This window comes from Tribolium castaneum, chromosome 7, assembly GCF_031307605.1.
Source record: "Tribolium castaneum strain GA2 chromosome 7, icTriCast1.1, whole genome shotgun sequence".
Taxonomy (NCBI): domain Eukaryota; kingdom Metazoa; phylum Arthropoda; class Insecta; order Coleoptera; family Tenebrionidae; genus Tribolium; species Tribolium castaneum.
In genome coordinates this window covers 8,763,134-8,789,996 of record NC_087400.1, presented here as the reverse complement: position 1 = coordinate 8,789,996, position 26,863 = coordinate 8,763,134, and the positions used below count along the sequence as shown (strand labels likewise).

General features: G+C 31.0%; 3 protein-coding genes across 10 annotated transcripts in view; 1 reads left to right on the top strand and 2 right to left on the bottom strand.

Moving 5' to 3' along the window:
- Hr39 (Hormone receptor-like in 39) overlaps positions 1 to 11,328 on the bottom strand; it is a 67,082-nt gene extending 55,754 nt beyond the window's left edge. Inside the window, exon 1 of one of the 2 annotated variants that reach the window (XM_008193725.3) lies at positions 11,186 to 11,328. The gene's annotated coding sequence lies outside the window, so the exon portion shown is untranslated. Of the gene's footprint in view, positions 1 to 786; positions 1,178 to 11,185 lie in introns of those variants that run through there. The other variant, XM_008193726.3, reaches the window with a different exon arrangement.
- A 542-nt stretch (positions 11,329 to 11,870) lies between these two features.
- On the top strand, positions 11,871 to 19,507 carry Rab9. Its single transcript, XM_008193723.3, has 3 exons — positions 11,871 to 12,071; positions 12,126 to 12,323; positions 18,858 to 19,507. Exons 1-3 carry the CDS (start codon positions 11,871 to 11,873, stop codon positions 19,119 to 19,121), a joined length of 663 nt encoding a protein of 220 aa, XP_008191945.1. The 3' UTR covers positions 19,122 to 19,507.
- Positions 19,508 to 19,596: 89 nt separating this feature from the next.
- The window catches only part of Cip4 (Cdc42-interacting protein 4), a 53,935-nt gene continuing 46,668 nt past the window's right edge, over positions 19,597 to 26,863 (bottom strand). For 5 of the 7 annotated variants that reach the window (XM_064357931.1, XM_064357936.1, XM_064357932.1 and 2 more), the window contains 2 exons: positions 20,717 to 20,886; positions 19,597 to 20,668 (listed from right to left, as the gene is read on the bottom strand). In XM_064357931.1, coding sequence (XP_064214001.1) covers positions 20,505 to 20,668; positions 20,717 to 20,886 — 334 coding nt within the window. In that variant the 3' untranslated portion in view covers positions 19,597 to 20,504. The remainder of the gene's footprint in view (positions 20,669 to 20,716; positions 20,887 to 26,863) is intronic. The other 2 variants (XM_064357933.1, XM_064357937.1) reach the window with 1 other exon arrangement.

Here is a 26,863-nt window from a genome sequence, read left to right as displayed (position 1 = left end):
AATATGTGGCTTCTACAGCCCTTTCTAAGTTGTTGTGTTTTAACTTTTAAGTATAAAAAGTGAACATTTTAAATTTTAAAAAATTGTAAAAACAAATTAACTAAATTTTTTGTATTCTCAATTCTGTTTAAAATTGTAAGTTAGTTTTTGACAAAACGTAGTCGAATCGACGAAAAAATGCACCCCATGATATGAATTTTCAAAATAATTTTTCACAATTCTAATTTCTTGTGATCTAATTTGATTTCAAATTTATATTAAATGGTCAAAACAGAAAACCATAAGTTCCATTTCTTTAAGTGACTGAACTTTATTTTCTAAACTGCAATAGTGTTCTTTACAAAAAAAGCATAACTTGTTTTGGACACCCCTGTAAATAATTTCAGATGATTTGTACTTTTTATTTTTGTGCTTGTTGCTTGAAATCGAACCAAAAGAACCATTTTTATTGTCTGATTATGTATTTATAACACACTTTGGTTCATTTTTATTAACCCACAATTGAAATAAAACTGGAAAACGGTAATTTAATGTGACTTGAAATAACAGTTGATTCAAGAATGTGACTCAACATCAACATAAACACACTTTCGTGAGAAGATGATTAAAAACGAATACATAAAATGAAGCAATAAAATGAATACGGTCCTGTTCTCTATATTACTACAAATTTCTAACCCAATTCCAATAAATCCCTGACGAGATTAGATAACGTAACACAAAACAAAAACATGAACGTAGAAGAAACGTAACAGTCCCACAATGATAGACGACGACTATACATACATTGTGTGGTGGGGGTAGGTAAGGTCAAGGCCCTTGGTCACGTGTTCAACCTCAAGGTCATTCGGCGAATCAAGTACAACGGCACCGCGTCGTTGGAGATCCACTACGTTGGATGGCGCTCTTGTAGATGATGACGATGAACAACAGCACAATACAACTCTCACCACGTCAAACGATTTAACAAATTTAATTTAGAACGCGTTTTTTGGCGAAAAATTTTGGGGTTTCGGTGATGATGATGAGAGAAACCACGACGAGAGCGACGATGACGGTGTCTCAGGTACCACTAAGCGACCGCTGGTACCACTACACTACCTGTTTGGTTTGGCGCACATCAACCTGACTATCGCGACCGCCGCGTGTGCAACACTCAGTTGGACGGTTGGGTTCTTTGTCGGTGTTGGACAAGACTCCAGTGGATGTGAGAAAGGCGGCAGCAGGGGCGGCGTCAAGCGATGGGTGCGTGTGCGGTCCGGTCGCGGACCTGGGGCGGTCATCGCAGTGGCGGACACAACACCAACTCAACAACATACACAAGCCTCTCTATCCGAACCGTTTTAACCCGAAAAACAAGTGCATCCAGTGAGAGTCCGATTCTTTTAGGGCCTACATATGAAACTTTAAACTTCCAATATAGCTAAAGCTTTAAGATTTTGATTACAATTTAAATTGACCATCCTGAAATTTTGAAATTGAAATTTTAGTTGAAATTTGGAACTTTAAATTTGAAATAGTAACCACCTATTTTTATTGCATTTTTGAATTCGCCTCTTGAGTAAATTGTACCTTAGTTGTTAGTTAGTACTTCATAGTTTTTGACGCATGTCAGTTTTTTTATACAAATTTTCATTTGTAGGGAGGGCTTTATTTAAAATATCACAGCTCGTGAACTCTTTACAATAAGTGAATAATTCTTTTTGCATTTGACAGCCAAAAGTTCTAAGGGTCTTCTCAAAAATTGGGATTGTCCATTGTCCAATTGTAAGGCAACTATATTTTTTTGAAAATGATTAAAAAATCATCATCAAGCAGTTTTTTCAATATAGCAATAAAAAAAAACAATTTTTATGAAGACTTGTGTTACCATCTTCTATATCTATCTCTCACAATTTTTGAAATAATCGCAAAGAGCAAAATCAAGTAAGCTTTCGAAAAATACGATAAAATTGTGCTATCAATTAAAAGAAATGTTAGATTTGTTCACCATTTTAATTCAAGAACTTTACATAATTCAGTTATAATAAACCATAATTAAATATTATTGTTTTCTGCTTATTCGAAAATGAACCAGCTAAAAACTATAAAAATATTGAAGTTTGACAATTGTTGACCATTTTGCAAGGTCTACTTGATTAACTATAAAAATTACAAAGTAAAATCCGTTTTTTGTGATTTTTTTCAAAAACTGTAAGAGATAGGACGTGTTGATAAAAATCACCATAAATATCATTGTTCTTTCGACTGCCGTTAAGAAAATAGCGTCGATTCATTTGAAAAAACTGAGTTATAGCCGATTTTTGATAACCATTTTGAAAAAATCATACTAGCCTTGAATTTTGACAGTTGAGAATTTTGAAAATTACAGAAGACTCTTCGAAACTTCGGTTATCGAATGCAAAAAAAAAGATTCACTTATCGCAAACAGTTGAAGGGCTGTGATGTTTTAAATAAATCCTTGCAAATGAAAATTTTAACAAAAAAATTGACATGTCAAAAACTATGACAGATAAGTAACTATAAAAACTATAAAACTATAATTATGACTAGCTACATAAAACTATAACTATAATTAACTACAAAAACTATGAAGTAAAACCCGTTTCTTAAGATTTTTTTTCGTTCCATTTGATAAAACTGAGTTATAGCAGTTTTTCAATCATACTAGCCATGAATTTTGACTGTTGACAATTTTCAAAATTCTAGGGGACTCTTCAAATCTTATCTCTTATCGAATGCAAAAAATATTATTCACTTATCGCAAAAGATTCAAGGGCGGTGAAACCTTTGCAAATGAAAATTTTAACAAAAAAATTGACATGTCAAAAATTATGACAGATAAGTAGCAATAACTTGGGTAAATTTTACTCAGCTTGGGAAGGTGAATTCAAATATGCAATAATTTTTTTTTATTAAAATGTCAAATTGGGCGCCAATTTTGTGTAATTTCGGAAGCTCAGCCATTTTGAAAATAATTTAGTTAAAGTCAGAATGGTCGATTTGCATCGTATACAAAATTTTAAAGTTCTAACTATATTAGAAGTTAAAAATTTCCTAATGTAAGCCCTAAAAGAATCACCCTGTATTATAACATAGAGGGATGGCGCCGCGCCTTATAACCGTCAGCTGAAAATTAATTAGAATTTCCAATTATCCTTTTAGGTAATAGTTCTTTCAGACATCATATTTTGAAATATTTATTAACAAAGAGCTATTTGCCAAAGTTTTTTGACAACACTGATAGCCTAGTATTAATATTAGACTTCGTTTAAATAAAAGATTATTCAATGAAAATTGTAAAGAAAACACATAATTCAGAAAAAAAACAATAACACTCCAGGTGATGCTGGAAAAAAAACAGAGTATGTTGATATACACGAATGTACAGGAATTTATAAAGAAAACATTTAAAAAAAAAACAAAATTATTTTTTGATTGATAATCAACCCAATTTTATGCCAGAATCTTTAAAATACAAAATATGTACTACGTGTACGCAGGACAGCTTTAAAAAATAATAAGAAGTAAAAATAATGTAACTTGCATCATAAGATTGTTTAGGTGTACTAGATAGTTAAACTAGCAATAAGAATAACACTTAATTTCTGAGATAAGTATTTTAGAAAGAATCGATCAAGTAAAATGTATGTAAATCCATAATTTTTCCAAAAATCGTTCTAAAATTAAAGTCCCAAATTTTGAGAGCCGCTGAACCAGAATGATGAAAATTTGTGTAAATTTTAATATTACTGACAAAACAGAAGAGGAAAATTAACTTCTTAGTCCACTAGGGAATTCTTGTTTAATTAAAAAAAAAATAACTGCTAGTAAACTACCATAAACCAGACAGTGGTTCTCAACAGGTGCGTTAATAACAATTTTTGAAAAAAGGTATCTTTCTTTAAAACAGATGAACTTGGAATTTTAAAAAGTATTTCAAACAACAGAATTTAAATACAATTTATCAATCAATACAATTTAATCCACCGTTTTGAAAATATCTATATGTATCCACAATTAAATACAAATAATACATTATTTCGTCTGGTTATTCACTATAATACCGGGTACTCAAACAGTGACGCACCAACTCAGTGGTACGTTGTTAAGAAGCATGTCAAAATTACTAGAAAAATCATGAAAAAAATCCTAGTCATATTCTAAAAAATCTGAAGCTGTTTGTTTACTATAATACCAGGTGCTCAAAAACTGACGCACCAGCTCAGTGGTCCGTTGTTAAGAAGCATATCACAATTACTAAAAAAATCATGAAAAAAATCCTAATCATATTAAAAAAAATCTGGAGCTACTAATTTATTATCTTAACTTCTTCAGTTTTCATTATTTTTTATGTTTCACACTAAATAATCGTTCCCTAAAACAATGATACATCATTTTTTTCTAATTTGGTTTCATAAAATGTTCATTGTGAAACTGAACAAATTTTGAATACAAATAAACTAAACAAAAATTGAAAGTAGAAAAAATAGTATATTACACTCGTTTTATAAGACTTAATTGTGGCACTCATACTATTGGAGCACTCCTTCGTCGTGCTCTAAAACCATTCGTGCCACAATAGAACGTCATATAAAACTCGTATAATAATATATTATTAAATTTACTAATAACAGATTTTTTAAATTAATGTTATACAATAATGTATCATAAATTCGTACTGAAGAGGTTTTACTGTATGTGGAAGGGTGTTCCAAAAAACGTTCGGCACTGAATCTAGGATCAATATATACAGAGTGTTTCCATTTTTTTAAATACCCCAACTATTTTGGCTTTAGTTTTTTGACACGACAACAATGAAATCTTAAATTCCATATTTTTTTACACAAAAATATTCTCTTGTGCAGTTTTGGAACTGATGAAAAATCTTTATTCTAGATTCCACAGAAAGATATTCAAAATTTAAATTAATATCTTCATTGCTAATAAAGAACCAACAATATTATTTCGTACTGCAATTTCTAGATACCCAGATTTTAACAGGTAAAAAATGCAAAAAGTTTAATTTTATTTACAAGTTGTTTAATATTAGAATGACAAAAAGTTTAAAATTTTATTTATTAATTTTAGAATAAAACAATCTACAAACTGGTTTTTTAAAATGTTCTTACCAATTTTTTGTATTATAACTAAGAACTAAAAGCCGTGATTCATAAGAAAAAAATTAGAACATCCGTCAACTAAATAAAAAAATCCACAACAGGCAATTAAAACGTTCAAAAGATCCCATGACTTTGATAGGTATTTAAATAATTATTCCTTTTTAGTTTCTGTGCTTTCTAATACACACAAGTATATCATATAATTTTCCCATTGCAAATACACATCAAATCAAATGCTCAATTTGGAGTAAAAATAAGTCTGTATTTGTCATTAGTACTTATACTTTTCAACATTTTTCAACAGACTAATCTTAATTAAAAAATTCGTCGGTTGCATTTAAAAAACTAAATAAAAAAAAACTAAAAAATTTCAGCCAGAAACAAGAACAGAATATCAACGAACATTTCAAGCTGACATAAAAAATCCCCATTTTTTAGTTAACGATGACGCAGACACGAAACTGTCACTGCGGAACTAATATAACAGGATGTGGACTGACATTCTAAAAAATATCCAATTCATGCAATTCGACCGCGACATAAGGGCAGTTATAAAACACATTCTCACGGAAAAGTGAAATACATATTAGTGAAATGAACGGAAATGCTCTTATCACACCACAAATCATTCCTATTTTCCGAGTTAATTTTTCGGAAAGAATTTTTACCGTTTTAATATCACCAAAAACCAACAAATAGCATTTCAAAGTGGCGACGTGATTAATCCAACCCTTTCATTCACATCGTCCCAACCCTTCTTAAATGCGGCGAAAAATCGCTACTTGAAACTCGAGTATTGGAATAGTTAACGGTTTTCGTTTGAACACCTGGTTGCGTTAATTAAATACGGTAATTTACTGGAAAATAAATAAAATAAACTTGTGTACAAATTGACAATTTTTTTTATTTGCATAGGGAAATGCGTATTGTTGTTATAACCGCTGGTTGACGAACAACAAAGTTGATGGCCGAATTTGCATAAAAAATAGATAACCAAACGAAAACAAAGTATATTTTAGACGTGACCGAAACACCTGAATGTTTTTTAATGTGGGCGTAATTTTAATCATCTTTACCAGAAGGAAAATAATAAATAAATAAAAATTAAATAATAATGAATTAATATTCAAACTGACATTTTCTGGAGATAAACGTGCAAAAATCGTAAAGGTGAGCTAGATAGCAAGGACATCCTGTATACTTAATTGCCCCTCACTCTTGGAAGAATTCAAATAAGCCGAAACATCCTGTATGAGACGTTCTCCATTACAATGCAGAATTTAAAAAGAGAAAATAATGAAATTTTCCACCACACCCCTGGCACGTTTTCATGATTATTTGTTTAGTTGAAAATTGTTACAGATGTTATCTGATAAGACAATAATGAAATGCGTTTGAAGGTGAAGTTAGGTGAAATTTAGGCAAGGCATGATAAAAACTGAGACAAATATGTTTACAAAAATTGCTTACTCACCACCACTTTACAAAAACTTATACTACTATTAACAATAATTAATGTTTATTAGTGGGAAAGAGATTTTAGAAAAGTTAGTAAGAATTTAAAGAATGTAAAAGGCAAACAGAAAGAAATGATTCATCCAAAAAGAGGCTAAAAGTGAGTCATCGGTTCTATGACTTATCAAACAAACCATCGACAATATCGATATTAATTAAATCTTAAATTTAACAAAATGTTAAAGACTAAATTAAGTTGGTAACATAAGTAATGTATAGATAAATGATAAAAAATTCTACCTATTTTATAATTGACTAAAGATATCAACAAGACCTTGTACCAATATTTGTTTAATTTTAAATTTGATTAAAGTAAACTCATTCCAGATTAACATACGGACTGCTGTCTGATATACTACTAAATTTTAGAGCGTCATTTGCTTACTCATTTTTGCACTGACCAGTTGTATTTAAAAGAACACTGTTTACATGTTTTTAAATTAAAAAAATAAAAAAATTCATTTTTTGAAACTTGAAAATGTAACACTCCTGAGATAATTACAATGAAGAACAAAAAAGTTTCACAACTGCTGTTGAAAAATTCAATAAAATTATTTTACTTTTGTAGCCACAGTCAATTTTGCACAATAGATCATTAAATTTTAAATGGAACGATAATTAGTTTAATATTATTTATCGAACTAAAAAATATATTTACAACCAGGAACATTATTTAATGTAATCAAAAATTAGTGTGGTTAAGTATTCAAATTTAAGAGTAGTAATTAAATAAAATGTTATTTGTTCATAACAAAATGATTTATTTTAGTTCCCTATACAGGGTGTCAGTTTTTCGAGCTCGACCACAGAGATCTCAGTTATTATAATAATCTGTTAAATTAGGGCAAAGTTGTGTATTCATATGCGTAACAATTGTCTGAAAGAAAATTCGATGTAGTTTTTAGTTTTTGAATTATTGGAAAAAAAACAAAAAAAAATTTTTAAGCAAAAACAAAAAGATTTTTCGTAAAAAACAAAAACGTTTTTTGCAAACGTTTTCGTTCAAGAAATCTTAATCTGTCATCGTCTTTTCCAGGGCGTTCTTGATGTCAGAGTTACAACACCCAACTTTGGTTTTTCTTATGAACGCCATATTCGACAATTGTATTTTTGAAAAGTCTTTTTGTTCCTGATTAAAATGATGTATCACATGGTATGATCGAATCTTACATAGTGATAAAATTAAAAAAATACGATTTTGTAAAGAGTGCTTTGGAAAAAACGCCAAAAATTTTGTTTTGCAAACTAAATTTTAACAGTTCTATTTAATATGCCAGCAGAACTTTGTCTAAGTAAGAAAACTTGACGGAAATGTGAACGTTCAATTAAACTTCCAAAATCTAGTTTTTTTAACAACAAAATTATTGGCGTTTTCCCCAAAGTACTTTTCACAAAAATGTTTTTCTCCATTTTAAAAAGCATGAAAGCTTCGGACAAATCATGTGATCGTTCTAATCAGAAATAAAAACACTTTAAAAAAGTTTGACGCTTCTTTCAAGAAAAAACGAACAATGTTAGTATGTAAAAAATTTAATTTTACTAGTTGCCTGAGTAGATAAAAATTGGTAATTTTCAGAAATTTCATAGAAATAAAATAATTAAATGCGGCAAATTCAAATTCCAAAACTTCCTGAGATCGTACACTCTTTTATAAACAGTCCGTAGAAAGCGAATATGGTGACTAAAAGAAAAACTAAATTTGGGTATAGTAACTCTAACATCAAGAACGTCTTAGAAATTACAAGGACAGATTTAGATTCCTTGTAAAAAAATGCATCCTAGCTAAAAACGTCTAGTTCTTTCAGTTTTCAATTGAAAAATGTTGAAGATAGAAATATGGTGTCGCAGACTTTTTTGTAGAAAATTTAATTTTCTACAACTTTGTTCCTTATACTTTTTTTTGTATCTTCAACAAATTGATAATTCTAAGCGATAATTCTTTACGCACCGTAGCACATTTATCAAAACGCTGGGAATACGGTTGAAGATACATAAAAGTGTAAGAAACAAAGTTGTAGAAGATTACATTGGGTAATATTCATAAAAATTAGTATATACTGCCCGAAAATTAAGAGTTGAGCGGTCTAACGATTGTATAAAATAAAAAAAACCCTGTCTCTATCGCAAAAAACGATGCGATAATTCTTAAGTCAGTTGTTTAAATATACGACACTATTTACCGAAGCATTATTGCAGCGTTTTTTGGAATAGGGGCATGAGTTTTTCATTTGCTACATTCGTTAGACCGCACAACTCCCAATTTTCGGACTGTACTTATAAGTACTAATCTACTTATAAGTACTTACTAGCATTTATTTTATATTTTACTTTACTTAAAGCTCAATTCAACCTAAAAGTAAATACTTGAATCCATATTTATAAAGAAATGCTTATTCTTATGAGCAGATATTAGATGTTTCAAAACTATAAACGTCACATTTTTTCTCAAAATTAGCTGTTATAAATTATTCATGCAATTGAAAAAAATAACAGCTAATGTAATTTATACTGTCAATGAGAGATCTAATCATAAATAACTATTTTACATTTTTATCAACCTTATTTAAAAAAATGAATCGGTAAAATGCGGACGTTGGCGTTTTTATAGTTTTGAAACAGCTAATACTTACATAATATACAGGGTGTATCAGATATACGTGTGTTAATTTTATCACGTAATAAAACTCATCAAATACAACAACTTTTATACAGGGTGCTCAAAAACTGGCGCACCAACTCAGTGGTACGTTATTGAGAAGCAAGTGCAGATTACGGGAAAAATGTTGAAAACATTTCTAAAGTCATATTTTAAAAAATCTGGAGCTACAAACTTATTGTGTTAACTTTTTAAGTTTTCATTATTTTTTAATGTTTTTATGTTTCACACTAGGTAATCGTTTCCTAGCAAAACGACGAATAATTATTTTTAAATTATTAAACTAGCAGTTTTTTTAATTTAAAAAAATTAAAATTCATCAAAAGAATCACAATGTGTAGATGTGCCAACACTGGGAATTATTTCCTAGGAAACCGTTTCAAAAATGATTTATTTTTATTCGGAAGTAAAATTACCGTTGGGGGCGCCACTGAGCTAGGTCGAAAACAGTAACCATAAATGGCGGGAAAATGTTTATTCGGATATTTTGAGCGTTGTACGAATTTTGGGGCTTCACAATTATTACATTGCCTATGCGGAATGATTATTGCATCTTTGATGCAAGAAACTTATGTTGACAAATGAGAGATGACGAGGCAAACACGAATAACGAATGACTGTTTGGTTCACTTTCTTTATTGGAAAATTATTACAAGGACATTGAAAAGCCTACCTTTTGGCATAATTTACGTTTAAATGTATCAGCAGTTGTTAATCTTTATTGTAGTTTTGTAGATTTACCGCAGCATTTTATGATTTTTTCAGTGGAAAATTCTAACCTAAAATTCATAACACTTCACTAATTCATTGGTTTCTTGAACCAAACTTTGTGTTCGCCGTGATCCATTACTTATAATCTTTAATTAGACAACTGTTTGATAACACTTTGTAATCAAAATTTAAATATTTTTCACTTTTTATCCACTTTCAAGTTCCAACAATAAACACTTTATACCACGAAAAACTACAGAACCAAAGTCAACGCTAGTACGCACTTTTAAAGTAATTCTTTCTATTGTAAGTAATTAACACTATACACGCAAAATTGTTGAACAATTCATTAAATGTCAGTTAAATGTGGCATTACGAAAATTTCTTTACTGTTTTCGACATAATTCAAAAGTCATCACCAGAGGGCGTCTAGTTAATTTTATTTCCGAATACATTTCACTGCTGAAGTAACTGTCATGGATAACTAGATCAAAATTTTAAAACATCGCATGGAACAAAGATTGGTTTACTTTCGTTGATAATTTTTAAAATGATAAATTGGCTTTTGTGAACCCACGTTCGAAGAACTTTTTCCGGTATACAAGCAATTTTTACTTAACTTTTTGAACGAGAAGCTCATTTGATTTTAGGTGTAAAAAAATGTTAAGAGCGCACGATGCTTCTGTAAATTTTTTCCCACAATTTTGATTTGGGGAAGTTTAGTTATTCAATCAACAAATTTTTTTCACCCATTTCGCACATGGAAAAAAGTCCCTAACCACGTATGCAATTCATCAAATTTTGCTTTGAATCTCGCCGCTCCTTCTTCATTTTAATTATCCCATCGGTCCGTAATTAAAACCCGGGCATTTTTGCTTTGCCGCGATCTCTATCTATCCGAAAACAGATGGGTTTATTGCACCTCTTCAAACGCAACGTCCTTGAGCCGGCCCTGTTCGGGTCACGTGACCGTTGAAGGCGCGACCTTCAATCCGTGTACAGTACATTCGAGTACCTGTCACTAGAGAGAGGTGCCTTGCTTGGGTGAATGACTGTACCTATGCTTACCTTGGGCCGAAATCTAAATACCTTCTATTTCTCTCCTATTAACATTTCAAACGCAGGGAAAAATGCCGTTCATTCGACGCGAAAAATCCGCATATTTGCATGCCATACGTACCGTTCTTATCTCGTTCTCCTCAAATGCATCCTTGGCCAGATAAATCCTCGCCAAAATCGATTGAGAAAGCACAAAATGTTAGGTAATATCAATTTTCACTTTCACGAATCGGACTTATGCACGGGGCACACCTTCGGCGGAGTTTATTGACACCAGAGGTTCAGGTAAAACCGATTTTTACACACACTGCTATTGCAGGACGTTGTCTCCACTGTCACGCGCCCCGAAACGTGCCCCCAAACACACCAACAACCCCAAAAACAACGCACAACTGTACACAGCTCCAACAATCTCCCAGTCGAAAAAACGAACACAAAAAATGCTCAATTCACAATCGTCTGTAAAAACAATGGAAATTAAAAAATGACAAACAGCGCCACCTATCCCACACCTGTCAAACACCACGACCGCCAACCTACGAAAAAGAACCAAACGGGCCTCACCTGACCATTTCGAACGCAATTAATTACATAATCAGTAATAATCGCACAATTTGGTCGCACCCAGCACGCACCCAAGCCCATTCAAGTCCCAACGGTTTGACATTTTTGACACCTGTCACATTGACAGCTGTCTTACTGACTGGTGGGTAAGAGCAATTTGAATCAATTCCCAGATCAGATGAGTCACAATCGTGCAGGAAAGTCCCCAAAAACTGATACAATGTTATAATAAACAAATTCGGATGGCTTCACGAGTCAACATGCGACCCACCAACAAGAACACGCTGCTCAAAGTGGTGATTTTGGGGGATGGGGGCGTCGGGAAGAGCTGTCTGATGAACAGGTTCGTCTCGAATCAGTTCGACGAGCACTCGTTTCACACCATTGGGGTGGAATTCCTGAACAAGGACATAGAAATTGACGGGGAAACATACACTCTACAGGTCTGTATCCTTTATTATTGTTATTTTAAATGTGTGGTCATGAAATCGCCACAGATTTGGGACACTGCGGGACAGGAACGGTTCAAGACGCTCCGGACGCCCTTTTACCGAGGGAGCGATATCTGCATGCTGACCTACGCAGTGGACGACAAACACAGCTTCCGGAACCTACAAATGTGGAAAAACGAGTTCCTTTATTACGCCGATGTTAAGGAAAACGTCCAGTTTCCTTTTATCGTGGTTGGAAACAAGGTACGATTACGGATGTTGCATTTGGCAACACTGAAATATCGGTGTGATATAGTTATTGAAGCTAAACAAACAGTAGCTGGTGCTTTTATGGGCCTTTAAAAGTACTTTTCCACGTGTAAATAATTTGTCGTTTTTTAAAGATTTGGCAATTTTAGACAACACGTTTCTTAATTTTACTTTTTTCAAATGTGAGTGTTTAACTAAACTAACCAGCGTGGAATTTTTAACTGGAATAAAATTCATAACTTAAGGCGATTTTAGTGAAATTGTCGAAACAGGTAAATTTTTATTTTTCCTTCCCTACTATTTGGTGCATATAGTTTTTGTTTACCTGTTGTCAGAAATGCACAGCTACCTCTTTTTTAAATGTAGTGACACCTAGTATGAAAGTCTTTTCGCAAGCAATACAACGCACTCTTTCTTTTTTGGATTTTTTCAAAGCCTACGTGATAAAAAATAAAAATCAATTTTATAAGATGAACATTATTTAATGCAACAATTGCTCAAAATGGGCACCGTTCTTCTCCTGGAAAATAACATAACAATAGTAGCATGAATTTCTAACATTTTGCAACATTATTGAGATTTGCCTAATTTCAACTTATAAAAATTGGTTTTATTTTTTTTATCGGGTAAGCTTTGGAAATTCAGAAAACAAAGAGTGCGTTGTATTCCTTGAAAAGTGCTCTTTCACATGAAGTGTCACATGATATATCGTTACATTTGGAAAAAAAAAGTTAGAGATTAGAAAACAGATGAAAAAAAAAACCGCATGAATCAAATAATGTGCAAAGAAAATCAAAAATCGACCTGTTTCAAGATTTTTTACAAAAATCGCTTATATCCAAGTTACAAATTTTATTTTAGTCAATAATTCCACACTGCTTTAATTTTTTTATCACTTTGGCATTGACAATATTCAGAAAACAAATAGTGCATTGTTCTGCTTTCGAAGTACTCTTTCACATGAGGTGTCACATGATATATCGTTACATTTGAAAAAAAAGTTGGAGGTGGCTGTGCAGTTTTGACAGCAGATAAACAAAAACTATATCCACCAAATGACGGGCAAGAAAAAACAAAAAGCGACCTGTTTCTGAAATTTTTACAAAAAATGCCAATGTCCAAGTTATAAATTTTATTCCAGTTAAAAATTCCACACTGTATAGTTAGTTTTTCTTTGTTTTTATCACATCACATTTATACAAATTGTTAGGTGCTTTATTACGAGGAAAATTGGATTTGCTTGTTATGGAAAACAAAAATTTGATAGTGAAAAAATATTAGAAGACTTGTTTTTCGAAAAACCGTTGGGGGTTACTTATTTATCAAAAATTTCTTAAAATAAGTGTGATTCTTACATGCATCATTTGCACGTTTATTTAAGTTGTGTGTTTACCTAAAATATGGTCCTAAAAGTACATTTTCAATAAATGAGATATAATTTAGGACCCAATACGTAACAAAAGAATTTCAGCAAGTTCAGAGAATGTTAATTGATAAGACTCGACCTTATTTTGCCTAATATTTCTAAAATTAAGAGTCGTAGAATAAAAACGAATGGGATAACTAAGTAAATTTAACCGAGGTTAGTGAAACCTATCCTTAACCCCGTATTTCAGTCGCATGTAAACGGTAAGAAGTCATTTGCCGTCACATATTTTATGCACTCTACGACAATTGGCCAGGAGAGGGTCCATCAGTAGCGCGCAATAATTAATAATTAAAGCTTTTATTTAACTTGCTTTGTTGTCTGTCTGTCTGTTTCTAATTTTCCGGGCCGAATTTGAAAGGGTCCCTGTTGTCTAAATGAATTGAAATTTGACATACTTACGTAATCTGCGTGACAATGCAATCCTATGTAGTTAGTTACCCCGTAAATTGCCTAAAATAGGGTTTTAAAGTTTGAGGTTATGTTGGTTGCTCATCACCCACAGTTAAAAATAAAAAATCTCTCCGGATTTATCACAAGTTTAATGAAATAAACATAATTTTTGTCCGAATTGTAACCAGGTCTGCACTACGTTGATTTTTTAACACATGAAGAGACTTTGTAATCAAAAATTAAATCTTTTTATTTTTTAACAAATTTAAAATTCTAACAAAAAACAATATAACCACGAAAAATCGCATAAACAAAGCCAAAGCTCTTTACCACCTTTTAAAATGACTGTATCTAAAGTCATTTAGTCTTTCTAAATAAAAAATATGTAACAAAATGTTTTTTAAAAAAGCTTTTATTTAAAAAATGCACTAAAAAGCAAAAAATAATATTTTTCAATTACATGAAAATATTTTTTCTCACAAGTTGAAATTCTAAAATTTCTAAAAGCTTTGGGAGTCAACTGAACAAAGTAATTATGTAATGGTGTAGTATCATAACTCCCAAAGCTTTTATAAATTTTAGAATTTTAACTTGTACTGCTGTGATTGGAAAACATTATTAAAAGCTTTTAAAAAAAAATACACATTTTTTTTATTTGTCCATCCTGGTTGAAGGACACACGCTTTTAAACTGATCCTTATGCAAAACTATCTGCTGACTTCGAATCCGAAGTTTGATTTTCTATTTGGAATTATCATGAAAAAGACGTTTTTGTGTAAATTTTTGAAAAACTTAAAATTGGTCAAATTTTGTGTTTACTTCGTCATGTCTTCCTCCTGGATAGAGCTAGAAACTTCAATTTTTGGCACAAGATCCTTCAATGAATATGAATTCTAACGAATAAACACAAGTTTTAGTATTGATAAAAGAAAAGTGAGAAAATTGCAGTTTTCTTGTAACGTTTTGAGGGGGTGTAGCTCCCTTACAAAGTGTTTGTCGATACATATTTATAAGCAACTTCTATTTTAGAATTAAATGCTCTATCACATGTTTAAATTTGTAATAATAAAAACGGAACATTTTGTATATTTTTCTTTTCACAATTTTTAGTTGATTGACACTTAAGTTTGCCCAGAAATAGATATTCATATTTAGTCGATTGGAAATATTTAAAAAACGACCAAATTTCGTCAAAAATCTTCAATAATAAAAATCGTATAACAAAAATAGAAACAGATCGTTAATCAATCCTCAGACGTCAGATATCCATATTTTTGCCAAAGGGTGCTCAAAAACTGGCGCACCAACTCAGTAGTACGTTATTGAGAAGCAAGTGCAGATTACGGGAAAAATGTTGAAAAAATTCCTAAAGTCATCTTTTAAAAAATCTGGAGCTACAAACTTATTGTGTTAACTTCTTTAGTTTTCATTATTTTTTATGTTTTTATGTTTCATACCAGGTAATCGTTCCGTAACAAAACGACGAATAATTATTTTTAAATTTTCTATCAGGCTTTAGCAGTTTTTTTAATTTAAAAAAATTAAAATTCATCAAAAAAATCACAATATATAGATGTGCCAACACTGGGAATTATTTCCTAGGAAGCTGTTTCAAAAATAATTTATTTTTATTGTTGATCAAATTCTATTGCGATCATGACTGTTAGACAACGTTGCCACATATCATTTATCTAAAATTAGTTATTTATCAATAACTTTATTACAAAGAATTTTTTTACTATTTTTACCTTTATATGCAACCAGTTCTCCACCACACACCATTGGTTGGTGCGCTAGTTTTTGAGCACGCTGTATATTTTGGTAGATGTAGAAAATTAAAAACGACCATATTTCGTGAAATATCTATCTTCAAACTACGAATCGTAGACCAAGAATTCCTCACACAATGTTCCGTCAAATAGGCGTATTTTTGTCATACATTTTTGGTTATTGTAGCCTTGAGAACTGCGGGTATCAGAAATTCTAAACAAATTGCTTTATCAATTATTTTCACAATTTGTATTCGACTTGCACAAAATTGATCCAGAAATAGATAACTATGTAACAAAAAGAGATCAATTTAAATCTTTTTTATATTTTATAGATAACAATAGATACAAAATTTTGCTCAGAACTAGATAACTAGTAAGAAAGTTACAAGTCGTTTTAGATTATTTTTATCATTTTTTTTTTAATAGAAAAGTTGGAAAAGTAAAATCGACGATACTGTGATGTACAGTGTGAGGAAGTTTTATGGGCGAAGGTTACTGCATGGGCGCGCGCTTGCAGTCAGATAAACCTTTAAATCGAAATGTTGTGGAACAGCTTGCATTGTTGATATAAGTTAGGAAAGAGTATTAAAAAATGTTTAGACAAAGAATTTTTTGTTTCAACCCTCGCGAAGGGGCTGAAAAGACGTTTTAGCTAAAAATTTGCAAACACCTAAAATTGGACACATTTTGCGTTTACATACTCATATCTTCCTTCTGGATAAAGCTAGAAACTCCGTTTTTTTTGCAAACAAATTTTCAATAAATGCAGATTTATACGTAGTTTAACAAGGTAGAGTTTTGATAAAGGGAAACCAAAAAAATTACATTTTCTTGTAACGTTGCATAATTGTGTAGTGAAATTTTCGAGATGCGAGAAAGTTTTTTAATTTAAAAGATAGACTCCCACATAATCGAGACGAAATAAAGCTAATACTTGAAATAAATTTTTGGTGCAAGAATCATTTCGTTATCTGTAAGACTCACCAAGTTATTGCAATTTAAAATTACTGCAAAATGCGCCTGAGGTGAAACCGAACCGTATTTCCCTCTGAAGCGTGTTCATCGCCTTTGATAACATTTCGAGAGCTAAAAATCGTAATTCGTAAATAATTAAAAAATAATTAATGTCACTTATCTATTAATATTATACCTTTACTTTTAACCGCCCTAACTCTGTTAATTTTAATAATATCTAAAAAGTCAAAAGAACATTTTTATCTCATGTACTTATTTAAAAAGCATAAAAGTGACCCAGTAGAACTAAATTACGAAATTGTAATTCATTTCAAAGTATTCTTTGGTGTGACATTAATATTTTTTTAATTATTTACCATTTTTAGCCCTTGAAATGTTTTCAACCACACCACGTTTCAAAGGGAAATACGCTGTGATTTCACCCCGAGCACATTTTGTAGATAACTAAATAATCCTTCTTTAAAGTCCTTTTTAAAAAAATATACAAATCGTAACGTTTCTGACGAATCAATTATAGTTACACGCTGGGGTACTTGGTTACAAGCAGATATCTAAAAATTTTAATCAATTAAAATCATTTGTTTATTGCTTTAAACGACGATGCACAAAGCATTAAACAATGTAAAACTTTAGTTTTAACCACAAATTTAGTTTCTCAACTTAATTTTATTGAAAACAATTTTTCAAATATTCCAACTACGATCAAATTTCTAGAAACGTAAAATTTAAAATTATCCATTACAGTTGAGAAATTTGAGTCTACGTTGATAGAGTTAAAATCTGTAGAATGGTCATTACAAGATAAATTTAATGGAAAAATTGACGCAGTTACTAGAAATCCCGATTTTCTAGTTTTAAAACAAATAGCGAATAATGTACCACCTTCGACATATTTTGCATTAGCACCAAACTTTTTATTCACTCCTGTAACCAGCTGTGATGTAGAGAGATCTTTTTCGAAATTCAAAGATATTTTAACCGCAAAACGGAATCAGTTTTCGAGAATTTAGAAAGAATCACAGTTATTCAAGCGTATTTCTCAGAGAAAATGATGAAAATATTTTTATTTAGTTTTTAATTTTAATTTCCACTGAATTAAAACGCAACATTTTCGAAATGTAATAGTGACTTACGCTCCCCTGTATTGAACATCTTCATTGGTGTCCATGTAAGATTGAGGAAATGATGAAGTTATTTTTTATCGATTATGTCAAATTAGGTGCCTTGTCAGGGTTTGAACTAACCAATCAGAAGCTGATATTAGCGACTATTTTAAAATTGGTTCAGAAAATAATCTCAACAAATATACCGCAGTCTTAATAAATTAGCGACTATTTTATTGCCACAATTTTTCTTGGGTACTCCGTAATTATAATATTTATGTTTTAATTAGATTTTTGTAAGCGACCGGTAACATTAATTGTATAAACCCCAAGTAAACTACGCCAATGTACGCGCTGTAACGGACCATTTCATCGATAAATATGAACATCGCGAGAGCGCTACGACGAGTCGGCTGATCGGTTGTGGCCTCATGGCCACCCCATAAAATTTCCTCACACTGGACTGATGTATGAATGTCTGTAGATTTAGATCACACCTTACGTAAGTAATTTCTCCTCAAAAAATTTTGTCTATCAAATGTTTTGTGCACGTTTTTTTAGTATATAAAAAAATTTAATTAATCCGACAAATACTAATTATTTGTGACTTTTTCGAGCATTGGAGAATGTTTCTCATTGTCCGTTTTTCTTCTTGAATGTGATAAAAAACGAACCTTTAAAGCAATCAAAAATACTAAAAACGTGTTACACTAGGTTCAATATGTATACTGTTTGTTTAGCTTCAAGTAACTAACCTACCGTAACTAAAGTGGCTGTTGACTATACAATTATGACATTTGTATTTGATAGTTCATGTTGCCAGACGACTTGATCGTAAATTTCTTGATGTTGCTTGCAGTCCGACGTTGAACAAAATGAACGTGAGGTTTCGCAAATCGAAATGGAGACCTGGTGCACCGAAAACGGCATTTCTGCATGCATTGAAACGTCCGCCAAGAACGCAAGTAACGTCCACGATGCGTTTGCAATAGCCGTTCAACATTGGTTGAAACTGGAGACAAGAGCCGATAAAAACGACTGTATCTATGCCGATACGGTTGATTTAACTAAGAAACAATCAGAGAACCGAACTTCTTGTTGTATTAACACCTCTGACGAGTAATTTTTAATAATTTGACTCAGTTTTGCCGGATGGAGGTTGTGTATTGTCTTATTCCAAAGAATAGTTAAATATCAAACATTCTACTAAACAAATTGTGATAACTCTTCTTAATTTCCATATTTCAAGTGTGTAGGTCTTAGAGCATTTTTATTTTGTACATTCTTTATTGTACTCATTGTAAATATATCTCAGGAGCACCAAATTATGCGGCCTTTTGCTATCAGTTAATTTGCTTCAAGCACTCTGTATATATTAGTGCTGTTAGCTTTTGTACTGCAACGTTTTGATAAGGCATATCAATTCTCGAATTGGAATCGTTCAGTATTTCGGTGCTGTTATTATTTATTAATTGTATCGGCACGTTCAATAGATCTGTTGTAAAATAATCAAGTCGCCTTATTTACCCACGTGACCTAGAAGCGCCAATCAGTTTGTAACACTTGGCGTATTTGGGAGGAGTGGCAGGAAAAAACACTTTAATTGTTGATATTTATAATGCAGTAGTCAGTCATATATGCACATTAATGTTATGATTTATCCGAGTTTTCACAAGACATGAACAAGCTTTCAAGGACAAGCTTAAATAACTGATATGCAACCATTCTAAATTAACAAATCTGCAGCTGCCATTTGGCTACATGTAGCACCAAGTTGAGAAAAAACAGCCGGTTTAAACCAATCAGAAATGTCCTTAAAAGTCTTGATGAGTTTTTCATAGAAAAAATAATACATTTGTAGCACGAATATTGAAAATGAATTTTTAATTACTAGAACTATGATGAAAGGTTAACGCCCTAACAGGTCTGTGACAAGAAACATGAATGCAATTAAAAAACGGTTATAAAATTACAACTATTTGTTTATATTACAATTTGCTTAAATTGTTCTCACAGCTAGCTAGTATTAGTATATGAGCATATATACAGTAACAATTGTGCTAAGCGAACTTCTTAATCAACTCAATTACGCCGAAAGCAATCTAAGGTGAGACTGCAAGTACTTTTTACCACAACTCGAAAACTAAAAACAAAAAGCGTACAAGTTTTCTAATATTAATAAAATATTGATTGATTTCTAGTATCATTTTAAACAAATTGCAAACAATACTTAAAAAAAGTTGTTTTCGTTTGTTTTAGAATGGCAAGAATTTTTTAATTTAATTGTAGAAAAAATATAGTATGAATATCGTGTGTTAAGTTTTTGAGAATGGTAAAAATATTAGCAGACTCGCCTGTTTATGGACGTGTGTGGTCACAAACACAAATAATGACTGAGCAATTTTTACACTAACGAACCTAACTAGATAAATAGAAGAATTATTGTTTCAAAAACATAAATAAAATATAAAAATATATATTTCTGGCGAGATACGCACACACGAGATTACTTGCTGTTGAACAAAGTCGTTTCGATATAAGAAGTCGGAACGAAACCTTCTTCAAACTCTCCATGCATTCTCCGCACACGAGTCCACCCATCGCCCTGGTCTTCTTCAATCAAATGCAGTTCTTCGTCTTGTGCCATAGGTATGCTCCCTTCACTTGTAGCTGTGACCATTTTTTTAATAAAATTGGAAAAATTGGCCAAAATCTTACCTTCAAATGGGTACAAGGCTTTGCAAATGCCCATCGGGGCGAGAAGATCGGCTTCGTAATATTCGCTTTCTGGGTCGACAGCGTGTCCGTCGTATTGGTCGGGATCTGAGTCAACCCCTGGGAGAGATGTGTGTGATGTACCCAATCCACTTTCGGGACTGTTTGAACAACTATGTCAAAATGTAAAGTGACGATAAATAAAACAAATAATGTGATCCAATTGAGAAAATAAAATGAGTTTTTGTGAAAATTGGGAGTGCAATGGCCTGGGCTAAACTGGAGCAAGTGTATTTACATATTTACAGGCTTCCCTGATCCATAAAAGTACAAAGCGAATCGAAAATCACGCCAAATTTTAGGCATTTTAATTTAATTAGTGCATCAATAAGCTGGAATTAGAAAAGCAACTTCGTAATTTTAATTTAATATTACGCTTTCTACAAAATTTTGGATTCATGACCACCTATTAAATGTTTCAAAACTACAGGCTGCTCAAAAACTGGCGCACCAACTCAGTAGTACGTTATTGAGAAGCAAGTGCAGATAACGGGAAAAATGTTGAAAAAATTCCTAAAGTCATCTTTGAAAAAATCTGGAGCTACAAGCTTATTGTGTTAACTTCTTTAGTTTTCATTATTTTTAATGTTTTTATGTTTTACACTAGGTAATCGTTCCCTAACAAAACGATAAATAATTGTTTTTAAATTTGCTATCAGACTTTAGCAGTTTTTTTAATTTAAAAAAATTTAAATTCATCAAAAAAAATCACAATGTGTAGATGTGCCAACACTGGGAATTATTTCCTAGTTAACCGTTTCGAAAATAATTTATTTTTATTATTGATCAAATGCTATTGCGATCATGACTGTTTGACAACGTTGCCACATATCATTTATCTAAAATCCGTAATTTATCAATAACTTTAATACAAACATTTTTTTAATATTTTTAGCTTTATATGTAAACAGTTCTCTACCACACACCACTGAGTTGGTGCGCCAGTTTTTGAGCACGCTGTATTGTTAACTTCTCCAGTTTTCATTATTTTTTAATGTTTTTTTGTTTCACACTAAGTAATAGTTCCCTAACAAAAAGCTGAATAATTATTTTAAAATTTACTATCAGGCTTTAGCAGTTTTTTTAATTTAAAAAAATTAAAATTCATTAAAAAAATCACAATTTGTAGATGTGCCAACACTGGGAATTGTTTCCTAGGAAAACGTTTCAAAACTAATTTATTTTATTCGGAAGTAAAATTACCGTTGGGGGCGCCACTGAGCTAGGTCGAAAACAGTAACCATAAATGACGGGAAAATGTTTATTCGGATCATTCGGATATTTTGAGCATTGTACGAATTTTGAGGCTTCACAATTATTACATTGCCTATGCGGAATGATTATTGCATCTTTGATACAAGAAACTTATGTTGACAAATGAGAGATGACGAGGAAAACACGAATAACGAATGACTGTTTGGTTCACTTTATTTATTGGAAAATTATTACAAGGACATTGAAAAGCCTACCTTTTGGCGTAATTTACGTTTAAATGTATCAGCAGATGTTAATCTTTATTGTAGTTTTGTAGATTTACCGAAACATTTCATGATTCAGTGGAAAATTCTAACCTAAAATTCATAACACTATCATTAATTTATTGGTTTCTTGAGCCAAACTTTGTGTTCGCTGTGATCCATTACTTATAATCTTTAATTAGACAACTGTTTGATAACACTTTGTAATCAAAATTTAAATATTTTTCACTTTTTATCCACTTTCAAGTTCCAACAATAAACACTTTATACCACGAAAAACTACAGAACCAAAGTCAACGCTAGTATTTACCACCACGTACTTTTAAAGTAATTCTTTCTATTGTAAGTAATTAACACTATACACGCAAAATTGTTGAACAATTCATTAAATGTCAGTTAAATGTGGCATTACGAAAATTTCTTTACTGTTTTCGACATAGTTCAAAAGTCATCACCAGAGGGCGCCTAGTTAATTTTATTTCCGAATTGTTGATCAAATTCTATTGCGATCATGACTGTTAGACAACGTTGCCAAATATCATTTATTTACAATTCGTTATTTATCAATAATTTTAATACATAGAATTTTTTCACTATTTTTAACTTTGTATGTAAGTAATTCTCTACCACACACCATTGAGTTGGTGAGCCGGTTTTTGAGCACCCGGTATAAAAAAAGCAACGTCGCATATTCTCTCAAAATTTGCTATTATAAGTTATTCAAAAAAATAGCTAATGGAATTTATAGTTTCAATGAAAGATCTAATCATTGATAACTATTATATAATTTTATCAATCTTATTAAAAAAAACAATTCGGTAACGAATTACGGTATGTTTTAAAACACAGTTAAGGTTGAACTATACTCAGAACTTCCGAAGAGGAGCGAGCTGTTCAAGCAAGCGCGTGAACGTAAAATTTGAAATTGGATTTTTAAGAAAAGTGTTAAACAAAATGTTTTCTTTACAATTATATGTTGTTCCTAAATTCAGTCACTATCTCACAGGTCAGTTTGTAATTCATTTTAAGTATTTGTAACCGAGTTTAAAAACTTTAAAAAGGTTAAAAAGTCGATTTAATTTGTTGTTCTATTAAAAAAACTGTAAGTTCAAATTGCTTGAGAAAAATATGGTGACTTTCTGCGGACCTGAGCAACAATATACATAAATTTGAAAAAATTTTTTAGTGTCATTTAAAAATTAAAGGAAAAAACCATAGCCATTTTATTTTTTCATTAAAAAATGATACTACGTTTTTTAATATTTTTTTGTATAGGTCTTGTATATGACTTACATGTAATACTATATTTTTTCATACTACTTGAACTTTTTAAATCAAGATAAGAACTGATCTGTGAGGTAATAAGTAAACCTAGGAACATCATCCAATTGTAAAAAAAACGGTTTTGTGTATTATTTTACTCACCAACGTGTACACAAATTACAAATATTTAAAACGTCATAAGTGTATTTTACTCTTTGAAAAAATTATCTGCTCTGTAGCATATAAAGAACGACATTCTTTAATCCGCTATGGTAGTAATTGTTCCATAAAGTGATTAATTTTAATGAAAAACGCTTAATTTCTTTAAAACTTTATAACACTTTTCCTCAAAAATGGTTGACAATATTTAGTCAGGAGTGATCTCATTATTTGACCATTGTAAAACTTCACTCCGCCTCTGAGCCACTATATTTATAAATCAAGTATTTTTTGCATATTTACATAAAAAAGAAATTGTAACTATGCAACCAACATTACAACAACATCAGATGGCCGATGTTGATTTATAACGCCAGGTAGCTAGCTATTCTGAGACATGAAATCCTGAAAATATTTAGTGCTGTGACTTTATAAAAAGGGGCTGATAACTTCAGTTACAAAAATGCAAACAAATACTTTCACATTTTCAGGGGGATTTGTTCGATTACTGAACAATATTAGATTAGTATTACATAATAATAAATTAAGATAGTTTTTAATAATTTTGATATTAAAGAAAAAACATCAGTAAACACTAATTCACAATGAAACTGTTGCTTCAGATTTTTTTTTTTGAGTTTTTGAAATCCAAGAAAGTCCAAGAGTATACTCGTATTTTCAACCTGTTCCAAACCGAAATGCAATTTTTGTATCATTTATTCAGTCTTAGTTATTCCACCAAAAAGCAAACGAAAGTGTTTGTTATCTTTGTAAAATCGCTTCTCAAACTCGGGCTGAGTTAAATTTGGATGTCAGATTTGAAAATTAAGTTCCAATAGTGTGTAGAATCAACATTTTAAATTTTCGGCAACAGTCGAAAAGTTAAATTTTGTAAACGAATAATATACCGGGTGCTCAAAAACCGGCGCACCAACTCAATGGAGTGTGGTAAAGAATTGCTTACATATAAAGGTAAAAATAGTAAAAAAATTCTTTGCATTAAAGTTATTCACAAATAACGAAATTTAAATATGTGGCACGTTGTCTAACAGTCATAATCGCAATAGAATTTGAGCAACAATAAAAATAAATTATTTTTGAAACGGTTTCCTAGGAAATAATTCCCAGTGTTGGCACATCTACACATTCTGATTTTTTGGATGAATTTTAATTTTTTTAAATTAAAAAAACTGCCAAAGTCTGATGGGAAATTTAAAAATAGTTATTCATCGTTGTGTTAGGGAACGATTGCTTAGTGTGAAACATAAAAGCATTAAAAAATAATGAAAACTGAAGAAGTTAATAAAATAAGTTTGTAGCTCCAGATTCTTTAAAATATGACTAGGAATTTTTTCAAGATTTTTCCCGTGATCTACACATGCTTCTCAACAACGTACCACTGAGTTGGTGCGCCAGTTTTTGAGCACCCTGTAGAAAGTGGATCCCATTCCAGATATAAAATCGGCTTTTCAGAAGATAATTATCACGTTATCTTGAAGGGTTTAAGAAACCTTTCATACATTCCTAAATTATTAGCAGTAACATAGGCGATTAGAGATTAGAAAATAAAGAATACAAATTCCTGAGAGGGTCTCCTTCTAAGAAATTTGAACTGAGATTTTTTCTAAGATTTTTTCAACGCGTCGCATATTTACAATTGTTGTTTAGGAACAACAACTAGAATAAGATATTAGTTGTTTCGAAACTACAAAAACGCCAACGTCGCATTTTTTCTTAAAATTAGCTGTTATAAATTATTGGTTTAGAGAAAAATCTTTTACAATGACTAGTAGCAATTTTGGAAAAATCTGCAAGATAATAATTAAATCATTGCTCAATGGTGAGCTCATTTTGACTATTTCCACAGAAAATTTTAATCAATGACAGAAAACACAGCAAAGAACAAAATAAGCAATTATTTACACATATGCATCAAATAAATAATTTTTAAAATTAAAAAATTTGAGCTATTAGTTATTATTATTAAAATGCATTTATTCATCTAAGTTACAACTAATATTTGAATAATAATAGTTATTATGTAATCGCATGATAAAATATCATAGTTTTCTAACAGCTTTAGTAAAAATATTCATATATTTCGTTTAAAAAATACAAAATGAAAAAAATTAAAGACTTGAGTTTTCAACATATTAAAAGTCAGTTACAAATATCTAAAATTGAAATGAAAATTACTTTAAGAGTAACACATTAAAATAAAATTCGCTAAACAAGTAAAAACTTAGCATAAAAAATGCTTTATTATTTTATCCCATACACATAGTGTTACGCAGTTAAATTTAAAAGCAAACATGTATGGGAAATTTCTATGCAATTTTATTACTTGTTATTGTTATTTTTTAAAAATGTCATAGAAGTTTTTTTTTTCACAAGTTAATATTTTCTAGTGTATTTTCAGCCTTAGTGAAGATAAACAGACAGAATTGATTATGAAGAAGTTAGTTAAAACTGTAAGAACCCAAAAAATTCAACACTATTTACATTAAATCAAGCACCATGAGACAAATTAATAATAGTACAATGCAAGTTACTCATCAAATCTATATATTAATAAAAAAAAATCATCTTAACAAGATTTGTCTTATAACAAATAACAAACATGAAATAGGCCCCATTTTGAGTTCTAATGGCTTAATTATCGTAACTGATTGAGCGATTTTTTTTGTTAATTTCCTAAAGTGAAGTTCTCGTTAAAATATATACAAAATGACGTGAAATTGTATATGACATGCTTGGAATAAACATTTCATTGTGTGCAATTCTATTATCATTTTTCATCATCAAGATATATTTATAGAAAAATAAGTCGTAGATATTAAGATACTTTGTTTTGCAAATATTGTGAAACAAACATTTATTTTCATTGCAGGAGCAACACTTTTTACTTTTAACAACAACCAAAGTTCTTGCTACAAAAGGAAAATCAAATATCACAGATTTGATCGATTTATCATTGCAAAGTTGCATTATAAACAAGTTCTCGTAAAAAAAAGCAAAAGCAATAACAAAAGTTGCGTGTTACATATTGTAAAGTAGTGCATCCCTCGGCTTAGCCTCGGACGCATTATTTGTAGCTCGAATATAACTTGCAAATTTTGCGCAATACAACGTGAATTTGCCAAGATTTAAAAATTTCTGGGTTTAATTTCGTAAAATAAATGCAGAAAAG